The sequence below is a fragment of the Thunnus thynnus genome, chromosome 19 (assembly GCF_963924715.1).
Source record: "Thunnus thynnus chromosome 19, fThuThy2.1, whole genome shotgun sequence".
Lineage (NCBI taxonomy): Eukaryota > Metazoa > Chordata > Actinopteri > Scombriformes > Scombridae > Thunnus > Thunnus thynnus.
The window spans coordinates 23126269-23150493 of record NC_089535.1 but is presented as its reverse complement, the minus strand read 5'-3'; the positions used below and the strand labels follow the sequence as shown (position 1 = coordinate 23150493).

General features: G+C 38.7%; 2 protein-coding genes across 2 annotated transcripts in view; one reads left to right on the top strand and one right to left on the bottom strand.

Moving 5' to 3' along the window:
• lrrtm4l1 (leucine rich repeat transmembrane neuronal 4 like 1) overlaps positions 1-4707 on the top strand; it is a 49808-nt gene extending 45101 nt beyond the window's left edge. Inside the window, exon 3 of the mRNA XM_067574875.1 lies at positions 2961-4707. Coding sequence (XP_067430976.1) covers positions 2961-3026 — 66 coding nt within the window. The 3' untranslated portion in view covers positions 3027-4707. The remainder of the gene's footprint in view (positions 1-2960) is intronic.
• Positions 4708-17174: 12467 nt separating this feature from the next.
• The window catches only part of si:ch211-127i16.2 (probable flavin-containing monoamine oxidase A), a 52728-nt gene continuing 45677 nt past the window's right edge, over positions 17175-24225 (bottom strand). The window contains exon 12 of the mRNA XM_067574913.1: positions 17175-20232. Within this exon, the coding sequence (XP_067431014.1) occupies positions 19902-20232 (331 nt within the window). The 3' untranslated portion in view covers positions 17175-19901. The remainder of the gene's footprint in view (positions 20233-24225) is intronic.

The window sequence follows — 24225 nt, the reverse complement described above, 5'->3', positions numbered from 1 at the left end:
AAAAGCATCATGGGTTCTCTGTATTAATCAGAGAGATGTGAAGTATTAATCACCAACAGATACACTACATACTGCCATCCTGCATTGGTGAAAAGGAAGGACCCCTGACCGTAATGTTTGCCAAGTTATTCCTGGCCCCTTGCCAGCTTGTTGGAACTTTCACTTTGGCTAAAGCTGAGGGAGATACATAGGCCTTACTATGAGAGAGAAATTACTTTTGTGCTGTTACATGAAAGTAGAAGCTCTTTCAGAGGTCGCCACAGGCAGGTGGTGGAGGAAAATTGCTCCTTCAGACAAATTAAGAATGTTCTGCTCTATTGTGAAAGGCCACTAGTATTATCCAGTTGTCCTGCAAAAAAACAAACCAGTAGCAGAGAATTTTAGTTCCCTTTCTACCACAGGAATGTTCAACTTCTGCAAGACTGCAGAAATGAAGCACATTCAAGAGTGGTTAGTCTTGAATGCTGGCGGCAGAAGTGATGAAGCTTGGTGGACTCTGGGGACAAAAACATCTTTAGCCAACCACTCCTTTCATGCAAATTGATGGAAAAATCACTGTTTCCAACTTATGGCTGAAAGCCATCGAGCAACTAATGGCTGTTTGCAATGCTTGTGTTTGAAGAGGTGTGAGCATTAGAGTGAATTACAATACTCAGTGAATTACAATACTCCTCATTTACCATGCACTTGAAGAAAATCATTTTGTAGGAGCATCATGAACTTTCACAAATAACTGCTTGGTTGTCTGTGTCCATGCAACAAACATTTGAGTTGTGCTGAAATTAATACACAATACATTATAGCAGCAGCGAAGCTACATAAAAAAGAAACAAGACGATACATTTTGCTGTCTGAAAATTGTCATTCAGCAGGGTATGTAAGCAACATCTCTTGAATTGAGATGTAAGAGATGTGACTGCAACTGCTTTCAAATTGCTGCCATGTCACTGCATTTGACCGCATACTGGATTTACTCAATGTCTACACAAGCAGAGTGTAAAAATCAACATTTTGCACTTGATGAAAAAAACAACATACTATTTTGTAGTGTGAATGTTGGATGTACCATGTCATGCGCAACATGTCAGAGATATAGCCCAAATGCTATATATACTGTATATTTCTTATATCTATACATAAACAAGGCTGCTGCAATGCCAGTGTATGATCCATTACCAGTTGCAATTGTGTATAATATTGCTTATTGATTATAATGACAGAAATTAAGTGGGTAGATGATCTACTTATTCCATTTTTTCTCCCAGCTTTTATCCATCACCTGATAGGATGAGTTTCTGTTTAAGTGTATGTGTGCCTGCGAGGGTTGTATGCCTCTGCTTTTGTGTCTGTGTGTTTCTCGCACATTAATGTGCAAGTGTTCACAGCACAGCCTAAGCCTTTACTGTGAGTTGTTTCTGTTTGTGTGCTCCGTTGAAATTGTCTAAGGTATGACAATTTGTGCAGCTGTCTTCACTCATATCCACCTGAGAGGTAGATAAAGAGTTGAGTGATGACTTGTCAGCCAGTTTGATAACGTCAAAGTTCTGCTCAGGGCATACTCATCTGAGCCTTACTGTATGTTACAGAAATCTGCTTCACACTGACAACAATCTCAACTTGAGCAGAAAGAAGTTGAGTCGGGATCATTTCCAGCAGATTCTGAAAGCTTTAGAAATTGCTTAGCCTGGCAAAACTCACAGCATTTGTGTTATTAAGAAAAATTTAGATTTCCCTGTAGCCAATTCCCTCTTTTAAAGGTTAAGTCTTAAAGTAGAAGGTTTCAGAGCACAAATGCTCAGAGGCAAACTAGTATATGCGGGCTGAGTGTGCCTCTGCCTCTTTCAATGCGAAGCTCAATTCAAAGCTTGTGGCTCTCCAATGAGAGTAAAATGTCAAAAACACTTAATAATTTGTAATAACATCTCAACAAGCTGGAATTGACCTGTGGGAAAGCAATGACATTTAAAGGTCCCAAATTATTCACACACTATTTCTGATTTACAAATACTGAATGTATTTTATACTCTGCATACGGGTGTAAAACTACAAATTAATAATAGATAACAATAAATTGAAAATGTAAGCACCTGTTCAGGCACTTCAGTTTTGCGTCACTGTATTGAAACATAGCATCATATATTGTTTAACTCTTTCTAAATAATGTATATTTACCTGTTGAAACTGCAAACACCCAGGCAGTCAGTTTAACTATTGTGTGAATGAAGAAAATGTGCTCATGTTAACATTTTACATTAAAGTTGGTTCCTTTGAATTCATCCAAAAATATCGGACTATAGACTAACTATATATATATATATATATATATATATATATATATACATATGTTGTCATAATTTATAAATACAGTGTGTAAGAAATCCATTCGTGTTCTAAGGTATGGTGAACCTGAAAAGAAAATTCAGGAAAAATGTGTGACATTACTTGCTTGCACTTGCCATGTAATTAGCTTGTCTCACTGAAATAGTTATAATTTGGTCTCTAGCCATTGTTCAGATGCAGATCAATGCTTGTCTAGAGGGTAATTTAAAAATCCATTGTTGCAAACAATACATAACATGAAGTGACAAAATGTTTAGGCAGCCAGGACCAATTAGACCTTTTTCGTTATTTCATTTTTTCAGCTTTAATTAACATTTTCAAAATGAGCACCTGTAAGACTTCTGTGTATTGAGCTTTCATTCAGTCCCTGTTAGACATCAGGGAAGTCACTCCACCTCAGCCTTCTAAGCTATCTAAGCACATGGGATTTCATCATCTGCTTAATTGCTTACCCTAATTTGCTTTGCTGGCTGTGTCACAGCCCCATTGTAGTGTTATCAAACCACTGGGCACTGTAATTAACTTTACATTGTAACCACCACCTCTGTAACTGGCAGAGACCAGCTGTTAAATGGTTTTAACTTTGTCCTTCTTTTTTTTTTTTTTCAATTTCCTTGCAGAATGAGTACACATGCCCACGCCCCCTACCTGGTGCCTGGCTGGGAGATGTGTCTACCATCCATTAACCCAGAAAGGAACTGCTTTGGATGGTGCAGCAAACCACCATCAAACAGGGATACAAGAGAGAAGGACATATGCAGAGAACCCATCAGGATCCTACACCCATAATTCACATTCAAGGATACATTTAAAATGGTCCTCCATGCTAACAAGGGCACTCACGGATGAAGATAAAGATGAGATAATACTGTCTTTTTCTTTTTCTTAAGATTTTATAATGTCTTCTAATTTTTGGCCTGTGCTCTTTGGTCATCAGCTTTGCTGTATTCCGTCTTGCTTCATCACTACACAAGTACTGACACAGATGGTTGCGGAAATGTTGTCCCACGGTGAATAGCAGAACCACAGAAGAAGACTCATGAGCACTAATGGATGGTTATAACCAGCATGGGAGATTACTGTATAGACTATAACAGCTTATTGTCTCCATGAGGGCACCGGGGCATTGTTTTAAACACAGGCAAAAGACTCTGCAAATTCAAGAGGCTTTAAAATTGTTAAGCTGAGCAACGAATCATTAATGAAAATGCACTGAACAAGGAGCTCTGACCGCTCTGCTAACAAAGCTGTGTATAATTTAAAGTGGGTTTGCATATTTTGATTCCATATGAAGCATCATGTCATCATCTTTCAAGACTTCTTTCAAAATCTTTTTAAAGAAAGACTAATCAAAGGCTAGGATGGTGTAAATGTGCCTCATTGGAGCAGAAAGATTACGAAAGCATTCACTGAGTTTCTGTGCACCTGTCAGTAAGGAAGGATCTGCTCCATCAGGTGGAAATCAAGTCAGCAGCTGGAAGATATTACAAATGTGTGAAAAGTTGCCAGATCCAAGCAAACTATCCCCTAGCCAATGACTTTCGGTGAAGTTTTTTTTTTGTTTGTTTGCTTTTTTAAAAAGTTTTTCTAAGTTGTTTCTAATTGCAATCAAACCTCACTATCTAGTTTGATTTGGAGGACAGAAAGGGCAATCAGAAGCAAAAGAGGAAAAAAGAAAAAGCTCCTATCAACGGTAAAATGTAATTTTCTGATATAATGTTGTTAATGTTGTACTTTATGAGTATGTGTTTCTGCCATTTTCAGCACCAAATACCAAAGAGCCAAATTGATCCTTTTTTTTTGGCTTTTGGCTCTCCCAACCATGGGTTGTAACAGATCCAGGATTTGCTCTCTTAAAAAAAAAAAATTCCACGGAAAATCAAAAGAAGCCTCAACTTCTAACATGTCCAGCAGTGCTCCGTTACAGCTTTTTTCATGTGTGTTGTGTACGTCTTTGTGAACAAATGATCTTGCAATGACAGTCTTCATTAGGAGGATCTTGTCTGAAAGATAACTTTGAGCACTGTTTATTTTTATGACTTCTGTTTAATACATGCTTCACTTTCCTTAAAATAATCAGCCCACCTCTCCCCTTGGAGACTGCAGATGTTGCTGTGCACAGTTGTGCGTGTGCTTGTGTTTCATCCATTCTGAGTTCTCAATTATATTTGAGGCACATTGAGTTGTGAATTGTTTGTTTCAACCTTTAAACATAACTCTTTCTACACTGGAAAATGGTAATTTTCTATTGTAAATTTCTGCTTTCCCCCTTGAATTTGTTGATATTTAGTAAGCAGCTGTATTCTTTGTTCACTTTCAACAGTATGTTTTATAATGGAAATAATGACTTTATTGGTGAGCAATATGAATTGGTCAAATTAAAATATTCATTAATCATTTTTTGTGTTCAAGCTCTATGGGTGTATCAAGCATTTTCTGATTACGTGTGTGTGTGTGTGTGTGTGTGTGTGTGTGTGTGTGTGTGTGTGTGAGCTTGCTGTCCGCTGTAATTTAATAAGCTTGTACCCTGTTCCATGTTTTCATTCACACCCCTTGAAATCTGTCCTATTGCCCACAGATCTGTGGTGACGAGGCTGTCACATCAACATTAGCCTCATTAATTTAGAGTGCAGAACATTGATCTCTGTTCGACCGTTCTGTTCACGGTGACACTCACTGCGGGCCCCACCGGCCCTCTAATTATGCTTCTTGTGTAATGTGTTGTATATCTCAAGAGGGGGCCCTGTGTAGTGAATTTTTTCCACGTTCGCTGCACTTGGAACATGTCAAGCTGTCAACTCAGAGGTCCAGATGGCCAATCTGCCCGGCGCTTCCTGTGGTATTTTCACTCCACTTTACCTACACCCCTCCCCCTTTCTCCATACTACATTTCTCCCTCGTTCATTTTCCTCTCCGTTGGGTATCCACATCTCACTCCCTTTCAGTGTCTCCACATTATTCATGACGTTTTGGGTTGGTTCTCTTCATCTCTATTACAGATTTTTTTTTTCCTCTTATCCCCTGTAGTGTCTGGCCATGCAGATAGTTTGAGATTTGCACATAGTCACCTATACTTGGGGTGAGCAAACATATTTGACAGGATTTATTGCAGGGCTGTTGAAAAAGACTGCATTAGTTTCAGCACAGTGTGCCTACTGCAAACTGACAGCTGAGTGTACATACAGTATGTGTCAAGGTTTTGAGGATTCCAGCTTTGAGATTTCTGCTGTCATCCTGATACAGTGCGGTTGAATGGAATTTTGTTTGTGGTGCTCAAACAATTAAAAAATGACATTTAATTCCAAAGAAAGACCTGACAGCAAAATCTGCGGATTATCCAGAGTAAATCAAAATACACTTTTCTGTAGAATTTGTCAAACGGGATTTCTCAATACTCCGGGGAACACAGACAGAATTTCATTCACTTCAACTGGTGCTGAAACTTAAGAGATGGACATCTCCAAACATGGGCACATACAATGAAACTATTTGTGTGTCACATTGATAAACAAAACATTGATAAACACAATGATAAGTTGATTGATCAATTATAGCCTTTATTGACAGCAGGTAGAAGAGACAGACAGGAAACATGGTGAAAGAGAAGGCAATGACATGCACCAAAGGTCCCTGACAGGAATCGAAGTAGGGACATTGTTATCATCTTCCCCAACCACTGGGCTACCAGGCCAACCATTGACATAAAATAAACCACCAACAATTTTGATTACTGATTAATTGTATAAGACATTTATCAAGCAAAAAAGCCAGCTTCTGGAGTGTGAGGTTTGAAAATGTATTTTGAGTTTTGAATTGTTGGTTGGACAAAACAAGCTGTTTGAAGATGTCACCATAAGATCTGGGATAAGGGGCATTTATCACTACAATTTATAAAATGAACATTCAATTATGTAAAAAAAAAAATCAGATTAATTGAGGATGAAAATAATTGGTAGTTGCAGCTGTAGTAGTGATACATATGAAAGATTTTTTTGTCATTTGACTGAGCTCACCCTTTAAATATCTTGTCTTTTTTCCTGTCATGCATATTGTACATCTCTACGGTTGGTATAATCCACTGTAGTTCTATGTTCCTCTCTTTCCTTTCTATGTGTCTGTCTTATCCTCTGCTGTTCTCTATCATCTCCGTAACTCGGTCCCTGTCTCCGGCGCTGCATGTGCAGTGGCAGCACAGACAGGGCTGTATGCCTGAGAGCAGACACCATGCATTATTCATGTGGCTTGGGCTCCCTGTTGACCCGAGTCCAAACAGTTGGCAGTCTAAAACACTTCCACAGAAAGGCCTCAGGAAAAAGATGTTAAACTAAGCAAAATACACTGATGTAAGATTTATCAAGCTGCCATTATGACACTGTAAACAACGTAACTTTCAGACATGGCCTCTATCTACTATTTCAGACTGGGTGATAAAGGGCTAGTTTAAAGTATGTGACAATGTCTGAAGCAAAAACATGCACACACAGGCCTGGCAAGACAATTACCATAAAGAGACTTGTCAAAGTTAAAATTCAGACGGTATGATGAGAGATAATTTTATGGTGACTTGAGAGATGGTCAGATACAATGAAGCTCACAATAAATGCATCAGAATTTAGAAACCACATATTATGCATGAAACTGGTACTTATCACATTTAATCATTTTGTGAAAATATCGAGATGTCCTAAGGAAAAGCTCAGGCAGACAATCTTGGAGCAAGAGAAAATAGCAAACATGATTAGCAATCCTAGAAGCCTTGATGTATATATATTTCATCCCTTAGAAGATTTTTCTGATTGGCACAGGCCTCAGCGAAAACAGCAAAACAACCCTTTGATTCCAGTGTTCCCCCTCCTCCTCTTAGTCTTCGCTTCAAATAAATGTGCCACTAATAACTCTGCCTAATCTCACAAAGGCTGACTCACCAACGAATCATTCTTTTTATGTAAGGCATGTTAATTTGATTTGACACTCAAATCTTAAGTTTCATTCAGGAGCCGTTTTTTTTTTTTTTTTTTTCTTTTTTTTTTTTTAACAGCAATGTACATGCCTCTCTAGGAATGACTCCTAATCACTGATTACCTCATATAATCTCCAGCTTGGACTGCAGCTCACCAGGTGGCTTTTACTTTAATTATGACTGTCGGAACAATTAGTCAGCAACTGCTCCAGAGAAATGGAGTAAGAAGCTGAAACACCAAACTCTGTCAGTGAACGAATGGTGACTCTTTATTTAAGCACCAGTTATTTCAAAACTGCTTTCGCAAACCCACACCAGGAGTGCCGTTCAACAGATGATCTGTTTCAGCCATCTGCTCCTGACTGGGGGACTGCAGGGTTCTCATTGAGATCATATCCGATACCATCATCGCCAACTGCTGTTCTGATGCTTTCTCCTCCTCCTAACTCGTTTTTCTGATCTTGAACCTGGATGAGCATACAGTGCCATCATGGCAACTAAGGAAATATTTATCATCTGACAGTGCAGCCCATAAAGCATGTCCCAGTCCCCAGAATTCATCACAATACACATCTGCAACCTCTTCCAGAGGTCAGCAACTGAGCTATAATAAGATAAAGCAGTGTACTCCTTCCACAATGTCATTTAAGAGCAATTCCAGTATGAACAAACCAGGACTCTGGGAAGAAATTAGGAAAAGGCAATCAAAAGGAACTTTATTTCATTAAGCCTAATGCATAAAATATTTTTATTTTAAATTCAAAGTATGTAGAGAGTTGATATTTGGTGACTTTGAGCATGTCATTCCCCACAAGAATACACCAAACTCAGCACAGCAAGTGGCCACTACCCAATAAAAGCATCTCCAACCACTGCAGGGACTACACTATCTACACCATCAAAATCTGAACACAGCAATCCACCTGATGTGCAGCAGCAGATATGCATGTCAGCTATGCAGTAGATAATTATCAACTACGGATATTAAAATCAGAAATTCATTCCTTGGAGCAGACAGTCTCTTTTTATGAAACGCCATGCAGCCTTGACAAGCTGCAGATGACCATCGGTACACATATATGAGCTCAAGGTTGGCTATGAGCGCAGCAGACTTGAGTAGCAGCATAAACCAACTGAGCAGGAGCTACGTAAATAGAATTATGATATGAAGAACAGCAAAGTAAGCCGTCAAATAAACACATCAGTTTGAGTTGAATATTTTCTTAATGTTTACCTGAGGTCTGTGGAGAAAATGTGAACGTGACTACCTCCCCATATTGATTTTCCCACAGAGCCAGTAATACAGGGAAGTAATTATGTGAGTGAGCTGTAAGCAAGTTGTTTTTACATTCTGAAAGCTATACAATATTTTCTACTAGACATCAGAGTCTGCATGGAACACATTAACCAGAAAAGACAATTTAGCCCCATAACACTTAAACACGAGGATTTATAAAAAATAAAAAATAAAATAAACAGCATGTAAACATTTCAAAGCACCTGCCAAACAACAACCAATAGAAAAACGAGATCATCCATGACAAGGTATGTACTCACAATCAATACCAATATGAAAGCAGCGAATGAGATGATAGCAACATGAGAGCAAAAATTAGTAGCAAGCACACAGCAGCCAGCAGTGATGTCTGGCATCTCAGCTGATGATTAAATCCCTATTTAGGAAAATTGGGGTGTTGACAACAAGGGCAGAAAATCTCAGCTTCCCGCCTGGAGTGGTGTTAGAGGCAACAGTTGACGTGACCAACAGCCCACTGCAGAGTCCCCTACCAGGATTTGTTGTTTTTTCTCCACAAAATAATGATTGACAGTCAGCAGGCTATGGCTTGATTATGAAATATGGTCTATAAGTTGTTGAGTTGATGAGTTAGTGAGGCATCACCCATAATAATCTTTACCTCAATGTATAATGATTTTGACCAACAGTGTACTTTTTGCATATTTCTGCATGGCTGTATTAAGTAAATGAAAATAGAAGTTAATTACAGAAGTTCAAGGTAGATCAAAGTATGAGCCAATGGAATTAATTGAAAATGACTGACAAATATTGTTGTAATAGTATATCTTAGGCCCTGAAGATGATTTAATTTATGATTGAAATGCATGAATCCCTTAACAAATGGTTTTACTGATGCATACTATCGCATCACCTTGTTCGTTACCTTGGCTTTCATGCTGAATATATTGAGCCTGTAGCGACTAAAGTCAACAAATTGACACTGAGTCTCCATCATCTTTTTCTCATTAGCGGATGCCTGGAATGTGTGCTGCTGATTGACCCTGGACATGTGTTGTTGAGGTTAGTATGCACATTGGAAGTACATTTTGTAAGACTGGACTATGACTCTGAATAGACCTGTCTGACCATGTATGTATGAGTGCTGTATGTGTCCTGTGACATTCGTGTTGCTCTTCAGAATAATGGCTGTCTTGAGCATTTCTCCATTACAAAGTGATTCAAATGTTGACTTAATTAACTTCTGAATTTCTTTAAAATGAGACTAGAATTATTAAAATATGCAGGAAAAACATATGGAAAGTTTTCATAAAAAACACTGCATATTGTTTATTCCACATAGTTGAAAACAAAACAATAGGTCTGGTGACTAAGTCCAAAGGAAGTCAAGTTTATCAATAAATCAAAGTTGAAAACACCCATGGGCAATGAAAATGCTGTAAAATAATAAACGAAATACATTTGATACACCAGAATAGCAAAACAACTCATCATACATGCAAAACACAAACACTAATACATTCACAGCCGTACAGACTTGCATAAGAATTCTTGAGAACAAAATGAGTTTTGCAGATTTGATTCAGTGAGGGTTCTTCCACAGTCCAGGGCTTGCAACCTCTAAAGCTTGAGCTCTCTGTGGAATCGCTGAGAGCTTTCTATGAACTGACCTAAAAGGTCTGTGCCATCCAGCCCATTTAAAGCCTTGAAAACAAGCAGAAGAAACCCTACAGTCAACTCGGAATTGAACTGGGAGCCAGTGAAGGGAGTGAAGTGTCAGGGTGAGGTCATGTCTTCTCCTGGAGCAGCAAAAGCTGAGAATCAGTGTTCTGCAGCAGCTGTTAACGGGACGCAAACAGGAAACTAATGATGTTGTGAGAAGAGTTACCTCCAGGTGCAAAGAGATGCAGCAGTGTATGCTTGTATCCAGATGTTTCAGAAAAATAATTTCGCTTTTAAGATCGTCTTATAGAGTCCTAGATAGAGTCCTACTACCACTACTTCGTTGATTTTTTTGCATGATGTCTGAAACATTCTCAGCACTTCTACAGTGACCTTCCCTGCATGATATTTTGTGCCATCCACTGTGTAATGTTAACCAGGGAATTTTATACAATTCATTATTTGCTAAAATGTGAAAGGTTTAAGGAGACAGATAGCTGGGTATTGTCCACATAGCAATGATAAGTTGCCAAGCACATTAAAATCAATGGGTTTTGTCTCCTAAGGGAGGCATATTAAGGATAAATTAGACCCAGGATTGAATCCTGTGAAGAAACAACTAGCCCATAAAATGTAATAGGCTACTACGCTACAGACAATACGGGGAGTGGGTGGGGGGTGGGGGGGGGGGGGGGGTCCAGAATCCTATATTACCATCATGACTTTGCAAATGGAAATGAGGGATTATCTGTGTTTCCTCAGCAGTATCATACTTTTAATTATATTAATTTAAAAAATACATGTGTCATTCACTCTCGTCATCTCCACCATCTCACGGGTCAGGTTGTGCAGTAAATGAGGCCCAGAAAACCACCTAAGAAAGATTAATGCTTCTCTCTCCCTCTCTCTCTCTCTCTCTCTCTCTCTCTCTCTCTCTCTCTCTCTCGCTCTCTCTCGCTCTCACTCTCTCTCATATTCTCTTTTTTTTTTTTATTCTGCTTTAAAAAAAAATCTAACCTTGATTGAAATGACCTAGTAATTACTAAACCAATTTTAAATGTTCCCTTGGAAAAACATCTGGAAAGAAGATAAGTCCACTACTCTTCAGTAATTGCCTTTTCAAAGCAGTCAAATTCATAGCAGATGATTAAAAATAAAGATATAAATAACTGAGTGGTTTGTTTATGGCTTGGAGTATTTCTGTTTTGTTATTGTTTTTAATCATTTTTTGTATTTTATGTTCATAAAAAAGTTTATATATTTCATCAGTATTCTTGCAGTTCATAGTGGCATTAATTAATGTGGAAATGAATAAATAAATATTTATCAATCCATCCGTTCTCTGAATACTCCTGTTCAGGGTTGCAGACGACTGGAGCTGATCCTAGCACACACTGGCTGGGAGAGGCAAAGTTAGGAGGTCACTAGTCTATAACAAGCCATAAATAAATATGATATAAAAATGAAGCATACTGCATACATGAGTGAAAAGATGAGAGTGTGTTTGCATCACATCCTGTTCACACATTCACAGAGCAGCTGAAGATCATTTCCCCAAGTAGCTTCAAGCACCCCCTATATCGTTTACATGCAGTATACTGTATGTATATGTACAGATGGCTGAAAAATGAAAGGGTATAACCTACAATACAGTACATAACACATCTTAGAAAGGTGTTTGGCTGCAAAGAGCCTCAAAAACAGCTTCAGTGCTTCTTGGTGTAGAAGTCTCTGGCTCTACTGGAGGGATGAACAGCACTCTTCTAAAAGATATTATCTCATTTGGTATTTCGAGTTGGGTAGTAGAGAGCACTGTTGAATACGTCACTCAGAAATCTCCCTAGGTGTTCAGCAGGGTTGAGATCCAATGACAGCAAAGGCCATACCATCTCATTTTCCTACTCATAAAACCATTCAGTACTTGTGAGTGACATTTGAACCCTCTTCTAAAAGTCACTTTTCATCTTTCGTCATCTTCTTCGAGCTCAATTGGATCTGCTCAGTATGTCAAAGAGCCTGCTAGGATGTTGATTGCTTAATTTTGTCATCCAGTACACCTGCATTTAAGTATCTACATCTTCATTATGTTTCTCTACTCATTTATTCAGGTCCTTTAATACTGGAAAAAAATCTAAACTAGTTATTAAAGATGTCCAAAACTATCCTACAGCTTCACAGAATGTAGAGCTAAAAAATCTGTGAGGATGTCAACAAGTTCAATCACATTATAGATATATTATTGTGTTATAATTTACAATTCCAAATTTGTGATATTAGCTAATTGTGCTGCAGGTGTTCTTCTTTGGGCATTTGGATAACATTTGATAAGGTCTCAAAGAGAAGAAAGGAAGCACATACCAAAAAACAAAAACAAACAAACAAAAAAAAACATAATAATATGCTTGTGTCATCTTGTCAGTGGTAGTATTGTCTTATCATTTTAACCAGCCCTATTCAATATTCAATGGTGCTGTTAAGGAAAAACCCTGTTTTCTGTCCCTCAGCTTGTTTTCATGCGGTTCGACTTGTGATCACTATTCCTCTTTGCCAATTCACTTTGTGTTTGGAATGTGTCCTGGTGATTTTCCTCCTGCCACATTACAAACAGTAATTTTAGGAAATGCAACACACCAGAAATTCAAGCAGCAACTATTTGCTTTTGTTGAATCCTTTATGTTGTGTCATGCTGCCTTCAAATATCACTCATGGAAGTAATTACCAGACCTCTATTATAGTGGACACACACTGCTAATTAATATTTAACTTAATATGATTCACTTGTGTAGCTGCCTTTGTCTTTATTTACAAGACAAAACAACCTACATAAAGTGCACTGAGACCATCAGATCCATAAAAACAATAGGGTAATTATTTTTGTGGCTTGCCATCCTCAATATCAACTCAGAGAGCCTAACTGTGCCCTCACAAAATAATTTACTAGATAGGAAAGAGTACTTAATCATAATGTAAGAATTAGATGTAATAAACATTTTAGATGCATAAATAATCAATAAATGATAAAATGATCAAATCTCCTGGGGAAGTGGAATGCCAGAGTGTGAGGCTTTTTCCACACTGGTAATAAGTGGATGTTGCACCTCAACTGAGTTTGCTAGCAATTTTTTCGTGACCACACCAGCAATAAGGTGAGATGCTGCAGCACTTGAGGGAACAGTGGGACTCATGGGGTAGTGCAGAAAGTGAAGAAAATTTGCACTTTTTAGCCATAACTGTAGTCCCAGCGAGGCTAACACTCTAGCAACTAGTGGTGGACAGGTGCAGCTCATTAACTCTCCTACTCCTCCACTCCCACCCATTGCTTTTGCTGGGACTTCACTTCTGGGATTAATCTCAAGAGCATCTTTTCCAAGTCAATTTATCCAAAACATTGTCAGTTTATGGTACTTACTGGTTGGAATTCACTATACAGACAGATGCTGATGCACATTGTTCTCCCAGCAGTTATTGTTGCATTGTCTGGGGTCAGACGATCCCTCACTGCATTCAAGCACGCTCTGAATCTGACTTTCAGTTTCCTTGACTGACACATGTGAAAAACCTGTTTTCTATTTTCACTGAACATCATACAGCTATGTTTCACTCGCATGTGTATTAATGACTGAAAACACACAGACACTCACTGCCTTCAGCTATTTTAATGATGAGTAACGCATATTTTTAACCCCTGGCATTGCTGTGCTTCTGTCATGTTGTAGATTCATTTATATACAGCTCACATCCGCATCTGTCAACGTTGTCTTTGTCCTTGGTGCTGAATCGTGGATGTAATAAGATAGTGGTGTGTTGTGAATGCATAGGCGATGTGTGTTTTCCTTTCTGTGGCGTGTTAGTGCTTGATGTGTATTCATTAACGTTAGTTCTGCTTTGGTCTGAATGCCTTTGAACACCTGGTGGCCTGGTTATATCCTTTTGTTCCATGCAGTTGTTTTATGCATGTCCCTCATGTGGAAACCTGAGTGAGACAATGCCTGTCAGATCTGTTTTGTTGCCAAGACTTTATATAGTATATGTATATGCATTGTGTAAACAGATGTTCTGTCATTGTCTTGATTCAGCCTGGACTGGCTTAAATGAAACCGGGGGAACAGGCAGTTGATCCAGTGCAGGCTAGTGATAACAAAGATAAATGGCAAGCCATGGTACCAGACTTCTGTTCAATAATCACTAGGAGTTGGAGAGAAATGGGGCCCGACAAAAATCCTTTCAATCGGCTGTGCAATCAAGTGATAGCGATTAAATCACTTTTTCTGGGATGTTTTCATTGTAAGACTGGTTCATGCAGTTATATCTACAAGACTGAACACAGTCTACAGTCCTGACTACCTGGCCTCATTGTTCCCCTGTGAATTGTATTGTATTGAACTTAATAGACCAGAATTGTCCAATTGGCTTTTGTAATTATGATTCACAAGGAGTGGAAAGATAATGCAGAAACATTGCATCGAAAAGTATATCAACTTTCAAGTCAACAGAAAATGAATCCGCAACTATTTTGATGATCGATTAATAGTTTTAGTCATTTTTCAAGCAAAAATGCCAAATATACTCTGGTTTCAGCTTCTCAAATTTGAGAATTTGCTACTTTTCTTTGTCATAAAGAAATCTGAATGTCTTAGTTAGATAGTTGGTGATCAAACGGCGATAGTTTTTGAAGGTTAAATGCCAAACTGTACTCTGACAATACCTTGTATTTGTTGGTCTGAAAAAAATGGATGTGATGCATGCCATCAGCCCTCTGAGTTCCACACTATTACTTTTTCCTTGCTAAATAGAGAACAAACTGTTGATCATTGGATGCATGCAGCATGCAGCAGAATCATGCAGTACAGAAATAATTCCAAAGAAAACTGGCCTTTAAAGGGAAACTTAGGTATTTTTCAATTTCTACCCTGTTTTCCCATCAAGTGACTAATGAGGACAACGATTTTTGAAATTGTTCCAGTATTGAGTGAGAGTGCTGCAGCCAGCAGGCGCTAAACAGCCTGCAATATAACCAGATGGGGCAATAGCACCCCGTAAATGTATGTCCACTAAAAGTGCTTGTTTTTGCCACTGACAGGCTCAGATTGTTATTATAAGTGTCTGACAACATTATGGAAAGGACCGTACAAATAAATAAAACGTTGTTCTTTACCTTTCTGCAGGGGTTTTTAGGCTGCAAGGGTTTTAGCCGCACCAGCCTGCGGCAAGAAAGTTGATCCAGAGTCAGCTTTTGGAGAAATGTAACCCAATGTCACCCTGCGGTGGCCAATCACAGACAGCAATCAGACTGACCAGAACTGTAAACCCCTGCCATGAGAGAGTACAAAGCAACCCAATCACCACAATAAAACATCTCGCTAAAAACACCCAGTTTTGTTGGATGAAATGGGAAGCAGGCAGTGGTTTCAAGGTGGTCTCTCAAACTTTCTAGCCAACCACCCGACCCCTGCTCCTCCTAAGAAGAATGTCAGCTCATACAGATGACATCTGAACTATGTCACTTTAGAAATGTTGATATGATACCTATTGTTGAAATGTTGGCATGCTAGGTATTAAACATATTGAAACTTAAAGATTCAATGTATCTGTGGTTTGCAGAAACGTACAATGCCAACGGTTTATTCTGGCCACCAGGCTATACAAAGACATTACTAGGAAGAGGACATTGCTCTTTGATAATGTTAAAAGTAAAGGTAGACTTTGATGTCGGCTTCCCAAGTCATTTTAAAAAAGACAAGAGAAAAAAAGAAAGAGAGGGAGCTGAGAGCACAAGCAGGAGAGAGAGCAGCTGTGGTCGAGTGAGCTAGAAAGTGAATGAAGAGAGGGCACAGTGGCAGCGAGAAAGCTGGTGAATCAGATCATTAAAATGTTATTTTCTTATTGTTTCACAACGGTTACATTCTAGAGCACAAATAAACACGCCCACACCCCCCACACACCTCTGTGCAACCCTGCAGCAGTGCGCCACAACGCCTGATTTGGTCTAAATAAGGCCTTAGTGTTATCTGAATGATTTTCCAAGTCATGGCTGAATATTTAGCTGATTTTCACAACAACTCAACTCTCGTGAGATTTTTCCTTGAGCCAGACTTGCTTAGACACAATAGCAAACAGACCAGATCAAGCGAGAGGTAAAGAAAAACATTTTATTTCTTTAATGTGGTCCTTTCCACAATGTTGTCGGACACTTGTAATAACAATCTGAGCCTGTCAGTAGCAAAAACAGCACTTTTAGTGGCCGTACATTGATGGGGTGCTGTTCCCCTGTCAGATTACGTTGCAGCCCATTTTGTGGCTGCCGGCTGCAGCACTCTCACTCATTACAGGACCAATTTCAAAAATTGTTGACCCCATTAGTCGCTTAGACACAAAAAGTTGGGAAGGTAGGGTCCTGGTTGAAAAATACCAAAGTTTCCCTTTAACTTAAAAGTAACTTAATCACAGCTGCAAAGGCAGCTGCACAAATGACTTGTTATGTTTCCATAACAGCATAAAAAATCATGAAGAATGTTAACGCTGCTTTGACAAAGCAAAGGCATAAGCAGAGGCCATAAGTAAATGCCTGCCAACAATAACTGAAAGGCACTTGATGGCATATTTGCATAACAATACCCCAAATTGCATAAAATGCAGTCTAAACACGTAGTTGAATCAACCCCTTACTGACATGATTTAAAATACGTGTAAAATAAGCTTCACAAAGACAGTATTTATTCCAGGGCTGCTGAACTGTCATCACAACTACCTGTATATTGGGATGTAACATATCTAGTCATGCATAACATATAGTATGATAGTGAGCACATATGCTTAAGGACATATGCTCTGGTTTTAGTTCTAAGACAGTTGTTCATGGTCACAGATTGTGATTACACTGCACTGCAACGTATACATTTTAAAGTTGGTGCTATCGCCTGAAGGCAAACACTAAGGCAAGCACTATGACATGTGTTTACAGACGCTACAGTAATAACAGCAGAAGTTACTTAGAGCTTTTACTGGAAATCTTTTATTGGATATGTAGAAAAAATAGGCAAAACAGCACATAAAACACACAGTGCACAGTACTAAGTAGAGCATGATAGTGAAAAATATGCTGATTTACCTTTTCTATGTTCAATTTATGTGCCATATGTTATCTGGGTAGAAGGGATTCATAGTTCTGGTTAAAATGAGAATCACATTTTTTTCCACTCAAAATTGAGATCACAATTTTTATCCCACAACTCTTAGGGACACAGTTTTTTTTAAGAAAAAATGTTCATTGCAATCCATATTGTCTTCATGCAGACAGTACAAGCAATAAGATCATTAGCTACCAGTAATGGCTCCTATGCAACTGCACAAAATGCTAAATTTATTAATAACAATTAATAATAGTCAGTCAAGTCTGTTGTCCCTTAAAACAGTTTTGAAAAATGTTCCCTGTGTTTGTTTACAACATGATATAAATTGTAACTATTACTCACCTGTTGCCAGGTGTAACCTGTGCCCCAAAACACGAGCAAGAGGAAGCCTAGTCCAGTAATGAAGGGAGACTGCTTTCACAATGTTTGATCTGTTGTTACTAAACCAAAGCTTTTTCTTGTACTGCATTCTATTCTGCTGTCTCTTCACACACATTAGATTTATTTACATTAATGTCTTACATTGATGCCTCCTCTTCCTGTGCACAGTTCATCATGCAGAGAAACCCACATTTGTCATTTGTTCTTACAGCTTGGGGAGACGTAAGGAATGTTTTTGATACAATGGATCTCCCTGCTAAACACAACAGAATCATTGTCACATAAAAATTGGGTCATATAAGGACCTGAATTGAGGTTGTGATTGTATTTTGATTAATCGTGCAGCCGTGCTGGGGAGCATCAAATTACCAAGCACAACTGTCTTCCTTCCTGATTCATTATAACACAAATTTCATCCATATTATGGTATAAATTTATACTATATAGAAGGCTGTTAGCTGCTCTACATTGATGTGTTTCTTGTGCACAGTGAAATTAACAAAATTCTGAAGCTTGACAAAATTCTGATTGTAAGCATTCAGATTTAATCACATGGCTTTGAAAAACTGAGCAATTTGTGAAGATAGACTTTATGTCGTTTTGGTGTTATAATTTATTCACACAGTAGTTCAGTAGACTTCTAATAAACGCATGACAATGACAAAACAGCAACTGACAAGGCAAGCTGCCAGTCCCCCAGATGGTACATTACAGTATTCATGCCTTAAGCTGGAGATGACGTGCTGTAAGAAGGAACCTCTGAGCAGCACTGTGGAGTTCCTGAAAGTACACCCATCCACTTTACCCTTCCTCTATAAGTATATATTTTGTATATCACGCGAAATGTGTTCAGAAACTCTGATTCACATGAAAACTATTCTTATAACTGTCGAACAAAATGACCCAATCAGCTACAAATGGTGCAAAAACCAAAAAAAAACCCAACACATGTATAGAGATGTCAGGCTGCTGGCCTTGATTCAGCCTGGACCAGCTTAAATGAAACCAGAGGGAACAGGCAGTTGATTCAGTGCAAGCTAGTGATAACAAAGACAAATAGCAAGCCGTGGCCTCAGTGGAGTCATAGACCAGCATCCAGTGATCAGTGGGTGTTTGAGATACTCTCTAGGAGAGACATGAGGACTGACAAAAATGCTTTCAATCAACCGTGCAATCAAGTGATAGCGATTAAATCACTTTCTCTGGGACGTAGTCATTGTGTGACTGGTTCATCCATCTTATGCTCATTCAAATGTCTATTGGTGGTTTTGTGGGCACACAAGCACGTGTGTTGCATTGCTCCAAGCCTCTCAAGCAGGTTTTATGGCTCTCTGGGAAACAATGTGAGGCATACAGTATGAAAGATCAATCTTCTCACTGCAAACTGGTTTAAATACAATATGATCGCTCTGAGACCTGAAGCTTACAAGCACAACTTAAATTCATGGTCACAATTTTGCAATTCTAAGATGTTAAAATGCAAATGAGATAAGATGCTGCTTATTCTGCAAATGTCTCCAGTTGATTTCTGTTGGCATTGCTACAGAAAATAAAATACATTTTTTTATTATTTGTCATGGGAAATTTGTAAAATCCTTAAAACTGAAAAAAAAAAAAGCAGAATCAATAAATTTTTGTCTTGTAGAGGTTTTATTCTCATTCTGCAACCAAGATGGGAGAAAGCCTTACCTTTTCGATTAAAATTTAATGATTGAAATATGTTTTATTAATAAATAACGAGAAAATTAGTAATTAAATGTTGTTAATCAACATTTCATGATGCAGTACATGTTACACTGTAATTAAAAAAGAAATACCATGGCAATGAACATGGCTTAATTCACTTTGCTTTGTATTTAATTTGCACAGTCAAAATGTATAAATGTAATGTATAGTCATTTTGATATAGGATATTAACTAATGCCATGATGGACCTATACTATAATATGATGTAAGATATAATGCAAATTAATTTTGTTGAGTTTAACTTTGTTATGAATTATGCATTGTGCCCTGAACCAAAGAAAAAAAAAAGAATCTGATATCAGTAGGCAGTGCCAACTTTCCACAGGAGCCTCAGAAAAAACTCTACCTGTTCATTCTGTCAAAAAAATCAAAACCCAACTGGGTGAAATGTTTATGTTTTACAGGTTTTTGTTACCATAGGAATATATCATTTCTTAGTTGTTGAAAATACATCCATCAAGTAAGTTTTGACTTTGTGCAGTGCATTTTGACGCTGAGCCAGCAAGAGAGCAGCACTTATTGTCAGAGCTATGACCATAGCCTTGCTTGTAGACAGGTACATGAGTTTGGATGATGAGTTTTGCCGCCCAGAACCCTTGACAGTTTGAATGTGCCTCACTGCTTCCTGCTCCTCCTGGGTTAGGGTCATGGGGCAGAGTTCAGCCAGCACTTCCACAGCTGCTCGGTGACCAGCTTGCACTGCACCACTCATATACCCACACCATTGGGTGGCTGTCTCTGTGCCTGCCCAATGGATCCTTTAAATCAAGAAAAAAAAGAGTCATACACTAATTTTTATGTTGCTGCTTTAAAGGCATTTATTTTATTATCTATATGAGTAATTACATCCCTATTAATACATTTATTTAGTGTATTCATCCATAAACACTAATTTTCTTGATCAGATTTGAGATTACACATGTGATGCTATTGACTGATACACTTGGCTGCGATGCTCCATGTCTCCATGCACTGAAATTGCAAGTACATGCTGAGCTAATTTGGTTGAGCCTTTCCAACCCTATAGAGATTGCGCACTATAAAAGCACAGTAACAATGCTACTCCTCCTCCACTTTTCTTCTGCTTCATGTAATGACAACAAAGTCAAGGATAACTTATAAACCTTTGAAATGCCCACGGTGCCCAGATTTGTTGTCAACATCGGTACAGTACACATCATATACCATATGGAATTGAACATACCGCTGTAACAGTAAAACGTCAGCCAGAGTATGCAGACTGCAGGGCTTTGTCATTGGTAAGATGGTAGCATTGTGTGTTTGATTACATAGCAGACTTCTCAAAGCTTTCTAAAAAAGGAACGCAGTACAACTAGCAGTCTAGTCAAATGAAAAAAATGGAAAAACAAGGAGTCAATGCCCGGGAGGTGGAATGGAGGTAGAATCTGGCTGCTGCTGCCAACTTCCTGCCCCCCAAGACGTTGAAGACAATGGCTGCAGAGCTTCAGATTATGAATTATTGTCCTTTTTTACTAGCACCATTGTAAAAGTTATGACTGCCCACACTCCAATAGAGACACCTTAGCAGCAGGTTAGCTACCCTTCTTAAAGCCCCCAATCCATTGGCAATAGAAAGAGAGGAGTGTTAAAGAGCCTTTTGTAGTATATCCAATTGCTTGTCTAGCTGGAGGGAGCGAAGCAAATATGAGCCCATTGGAGAAATGCAAGATAATAAGCAGCCCATCCCTTGGCTTGGAGAATCCACCCCACAGCACTTTGTGCAGGGTGGTGGAGAAAGGACAAAACTCAGTGCTGGTTCAGCAAAAAGTCAAGGCCACTGTTCTGGGATACAGATGGAGGGGCTGGTCTCCAGGCTTCTGTGGCCCCATTGATTAGTGAGGTGGGGTTTAGCCAAAGCCCAACATGAGCAATACACCCCTTCCATTTTAGGCTTATATGGGCTGATTTACCTGTCGGGGACAGAGTAGCAGAGGAGAGAACAGAGGTCGCACACTATACTGCTTCACAGCTGGCCACCCTGCAGCCACAGAAGGATATTATTGATTTAATGTGATGGCATGCTCTAATAGAAAGAATGGACACTCTGATATGGTTATGTTATGCTTTCCAGTTTTCCTGTGAGGTGGGTTGAAGCAGTCACTCATAGATAAAAGAAAGGCCCTCTTCCAGGATGTGCTCTAGCAATTTCTTTAAGTCCGATATTTAGTGACTGTTGTGCAATTAGTTTTTGGTACCCATGAAATCCAAAGAGATGAATGATCCTGAATCTATGCTCACTGCATGCCTGTGATTCTTCCTGCTTTGAGGCAGGAACATACTAATCCGGGCTGCATGTAAACGAACATACATGGGAAATGTTTGTATGTGTTCACATGGCTTTTTCTGTTATACTTTTACAGATATAGAATATAACATTTACATGTTTTTGCTATGAACCCATGTCCCGAAAGGAGCTGGCTAAAACAATCAGCTTGCTTGACACTTGGGTAAGCCCAAGGCATTGGTTAGATTTGGGAGGTCTGCATGTTGGCTCTCTTGTGAGCCAGTAATTATGCAGGATGTGTTACTTGTATGTTCGGAGAACCATAATCCCATCTTTCCGGGAGGTAGCCACTAGTACTAAGCCCCCTAGGTGCCTGGTTAACATTAATTAATTCTATGATTTTCACTTGCACATATTTGCTCTGCTAAGACACAGGACGTTCCAATTCTCCATTCAAAGAATAGTGTGCAAATATGACAGATTACTGTTAATATATTCACTGACCCATCATACTTGCTTGAAGGCTCATAAGGAACTATAACAGCATCCAACCCAGTCCACCAATGGGGAGATGTGAGAAAGGTTCTCCCTTAACACCTTTAATCTGGCCAGTATCCATGATGATTAATTTATGCTAGTTGAACAGCAGAGGCCTCAGAAGCAAATAGGCTTACTTTGGGCTCCACATACACACTTCTCTGATGTTTTAAAGCAGGATTTAACAATGATTTTCACATATAAGGATGTTACTATTCAGCAAGGGTGCTTTAACAACAATTGGGTGACTACAAAAGCAGAGTAATCAGAGGTAAACAGAGCATCAGTGGCTGCCAACACTACAATGAGAAATGTTCAGAAGCCATTTGATTGTTCAGTCCAGCCTACTTAAAGAAGCCACTTGATGATTCATCAGCAGAATATCCAAGACCTTGAGACCTCAGACTTAAAGGTCTTTTGGCAACGTGCCAACAAGCTTGGTGTTGGTAATGCACACCACCTACCTATGCATTGAGGGGTCTTGGGACCTGACTGGCCTCCTTAAACAAAAATCAGTTTGCTAGTGTGTTTGTTGAAGTTGCCTGATACCATCCCAAATCTGTGTATGATGAATCTGAAGTGCACAATACAGGTGACAGAGACTGTTAGACACTTGCATCATAGAATACTGGACCATTTACTACAACAAATGGTTCTACACTTTTGCTTGAGGATGCTTAGTAATGACTTTAGTCATTCAGCTACTAGTGCAATAAACTCAAGGGCCATACAGAGGGGAGCCCAACAGATCACTGAGATATAGAATATACATAATGAAAAAGGAAAGCAATGCATTCACCAAGGATGGTAATAAAAAATAAAACAGGCAGGAGTGGTGGAGGGAATAATCAATCAACACAACCTTTATAGTGGCATGCATAGCACATGGAAATGGACAGTGTAATTAGCAGCAGCAATATGATGTAGAGTGAGAACTTGTCAGATAAAAAAGACTGCCTTGTGGTTTTGATTAAACATGATTGGTGTCTCGTTTAAATAGGTGTTTATCAGATGAGTAACTGAAAGTGATCGATTGACAGCACCCATGCCTTTAGTGCTCTGTCAAAATTAATGCAACACTTTGTTTTTATGAATTGCTGAGGAAGGTAAAGCATGTGAATGTGGTGTTCTACCACTTAAAGTCTGTAACATGGATAGTCCAGAAATGCACAAGTATGGGATTAACCAATCCAGTCTCACATCAAAATGTATAATAGCTTCGTTGGTCTACAGTGCAAAACATATTAGTTTCACAATAACGTCTCTGAAATTGTGAAATACCTATGTTTTTTTTGGCTTATTCTTTCCTATTGACCTGTCTCCATGTCACGTGACTGTCAAGTTTCTGTCTATGGAAACAAACAAAATGGCCATTCCTTTTATTCTCAGTGGAAAATGAATATGTTAAGATAGTTTCAGCATTAAAATGCGTTTTGATAATATTTCAGTTATTGTTAGTTATTACGAAGATATTTTCAGGCTTTCTATCGTTACTATGGTGGTTGCTATGGACACTGCTATCACTGAAACCACGTAGTTGCATGTTGTTTGAATCATTGTCTTTGAGCTGTGTAGTTATCTGAGCTGTTATGTTATTTGTGTTGTGTTTATGTGACAATCGGATGTTGCTCTTTCAAAAATAAATAGACTTTAGAGTGCCCCAGAATCCAGAATTTGAAGCTTTGTAATTGACTGACTGGAGGACCCACCGCCTGGAAATATTTTCCTCACTGTCACTGTGTTAAGGTTTTCTTTTAATGATATCTTTAATATTTCTCAACACAAAAACACAAAAGTGTCCTTGATAACTCAACAATATGATAAGTTAATGTTAAGGCCATCAGTTTTAATTATTTCCCCTTCGATTCTGAGAAATAAAGTTTTTTTTGTCAGTTTTTGATAGTGGTAGGCAACGGAAGAGCATTGTGTTGTGGGCGGACTTGGCACATTCGGCTACTGTTTCAGGTTG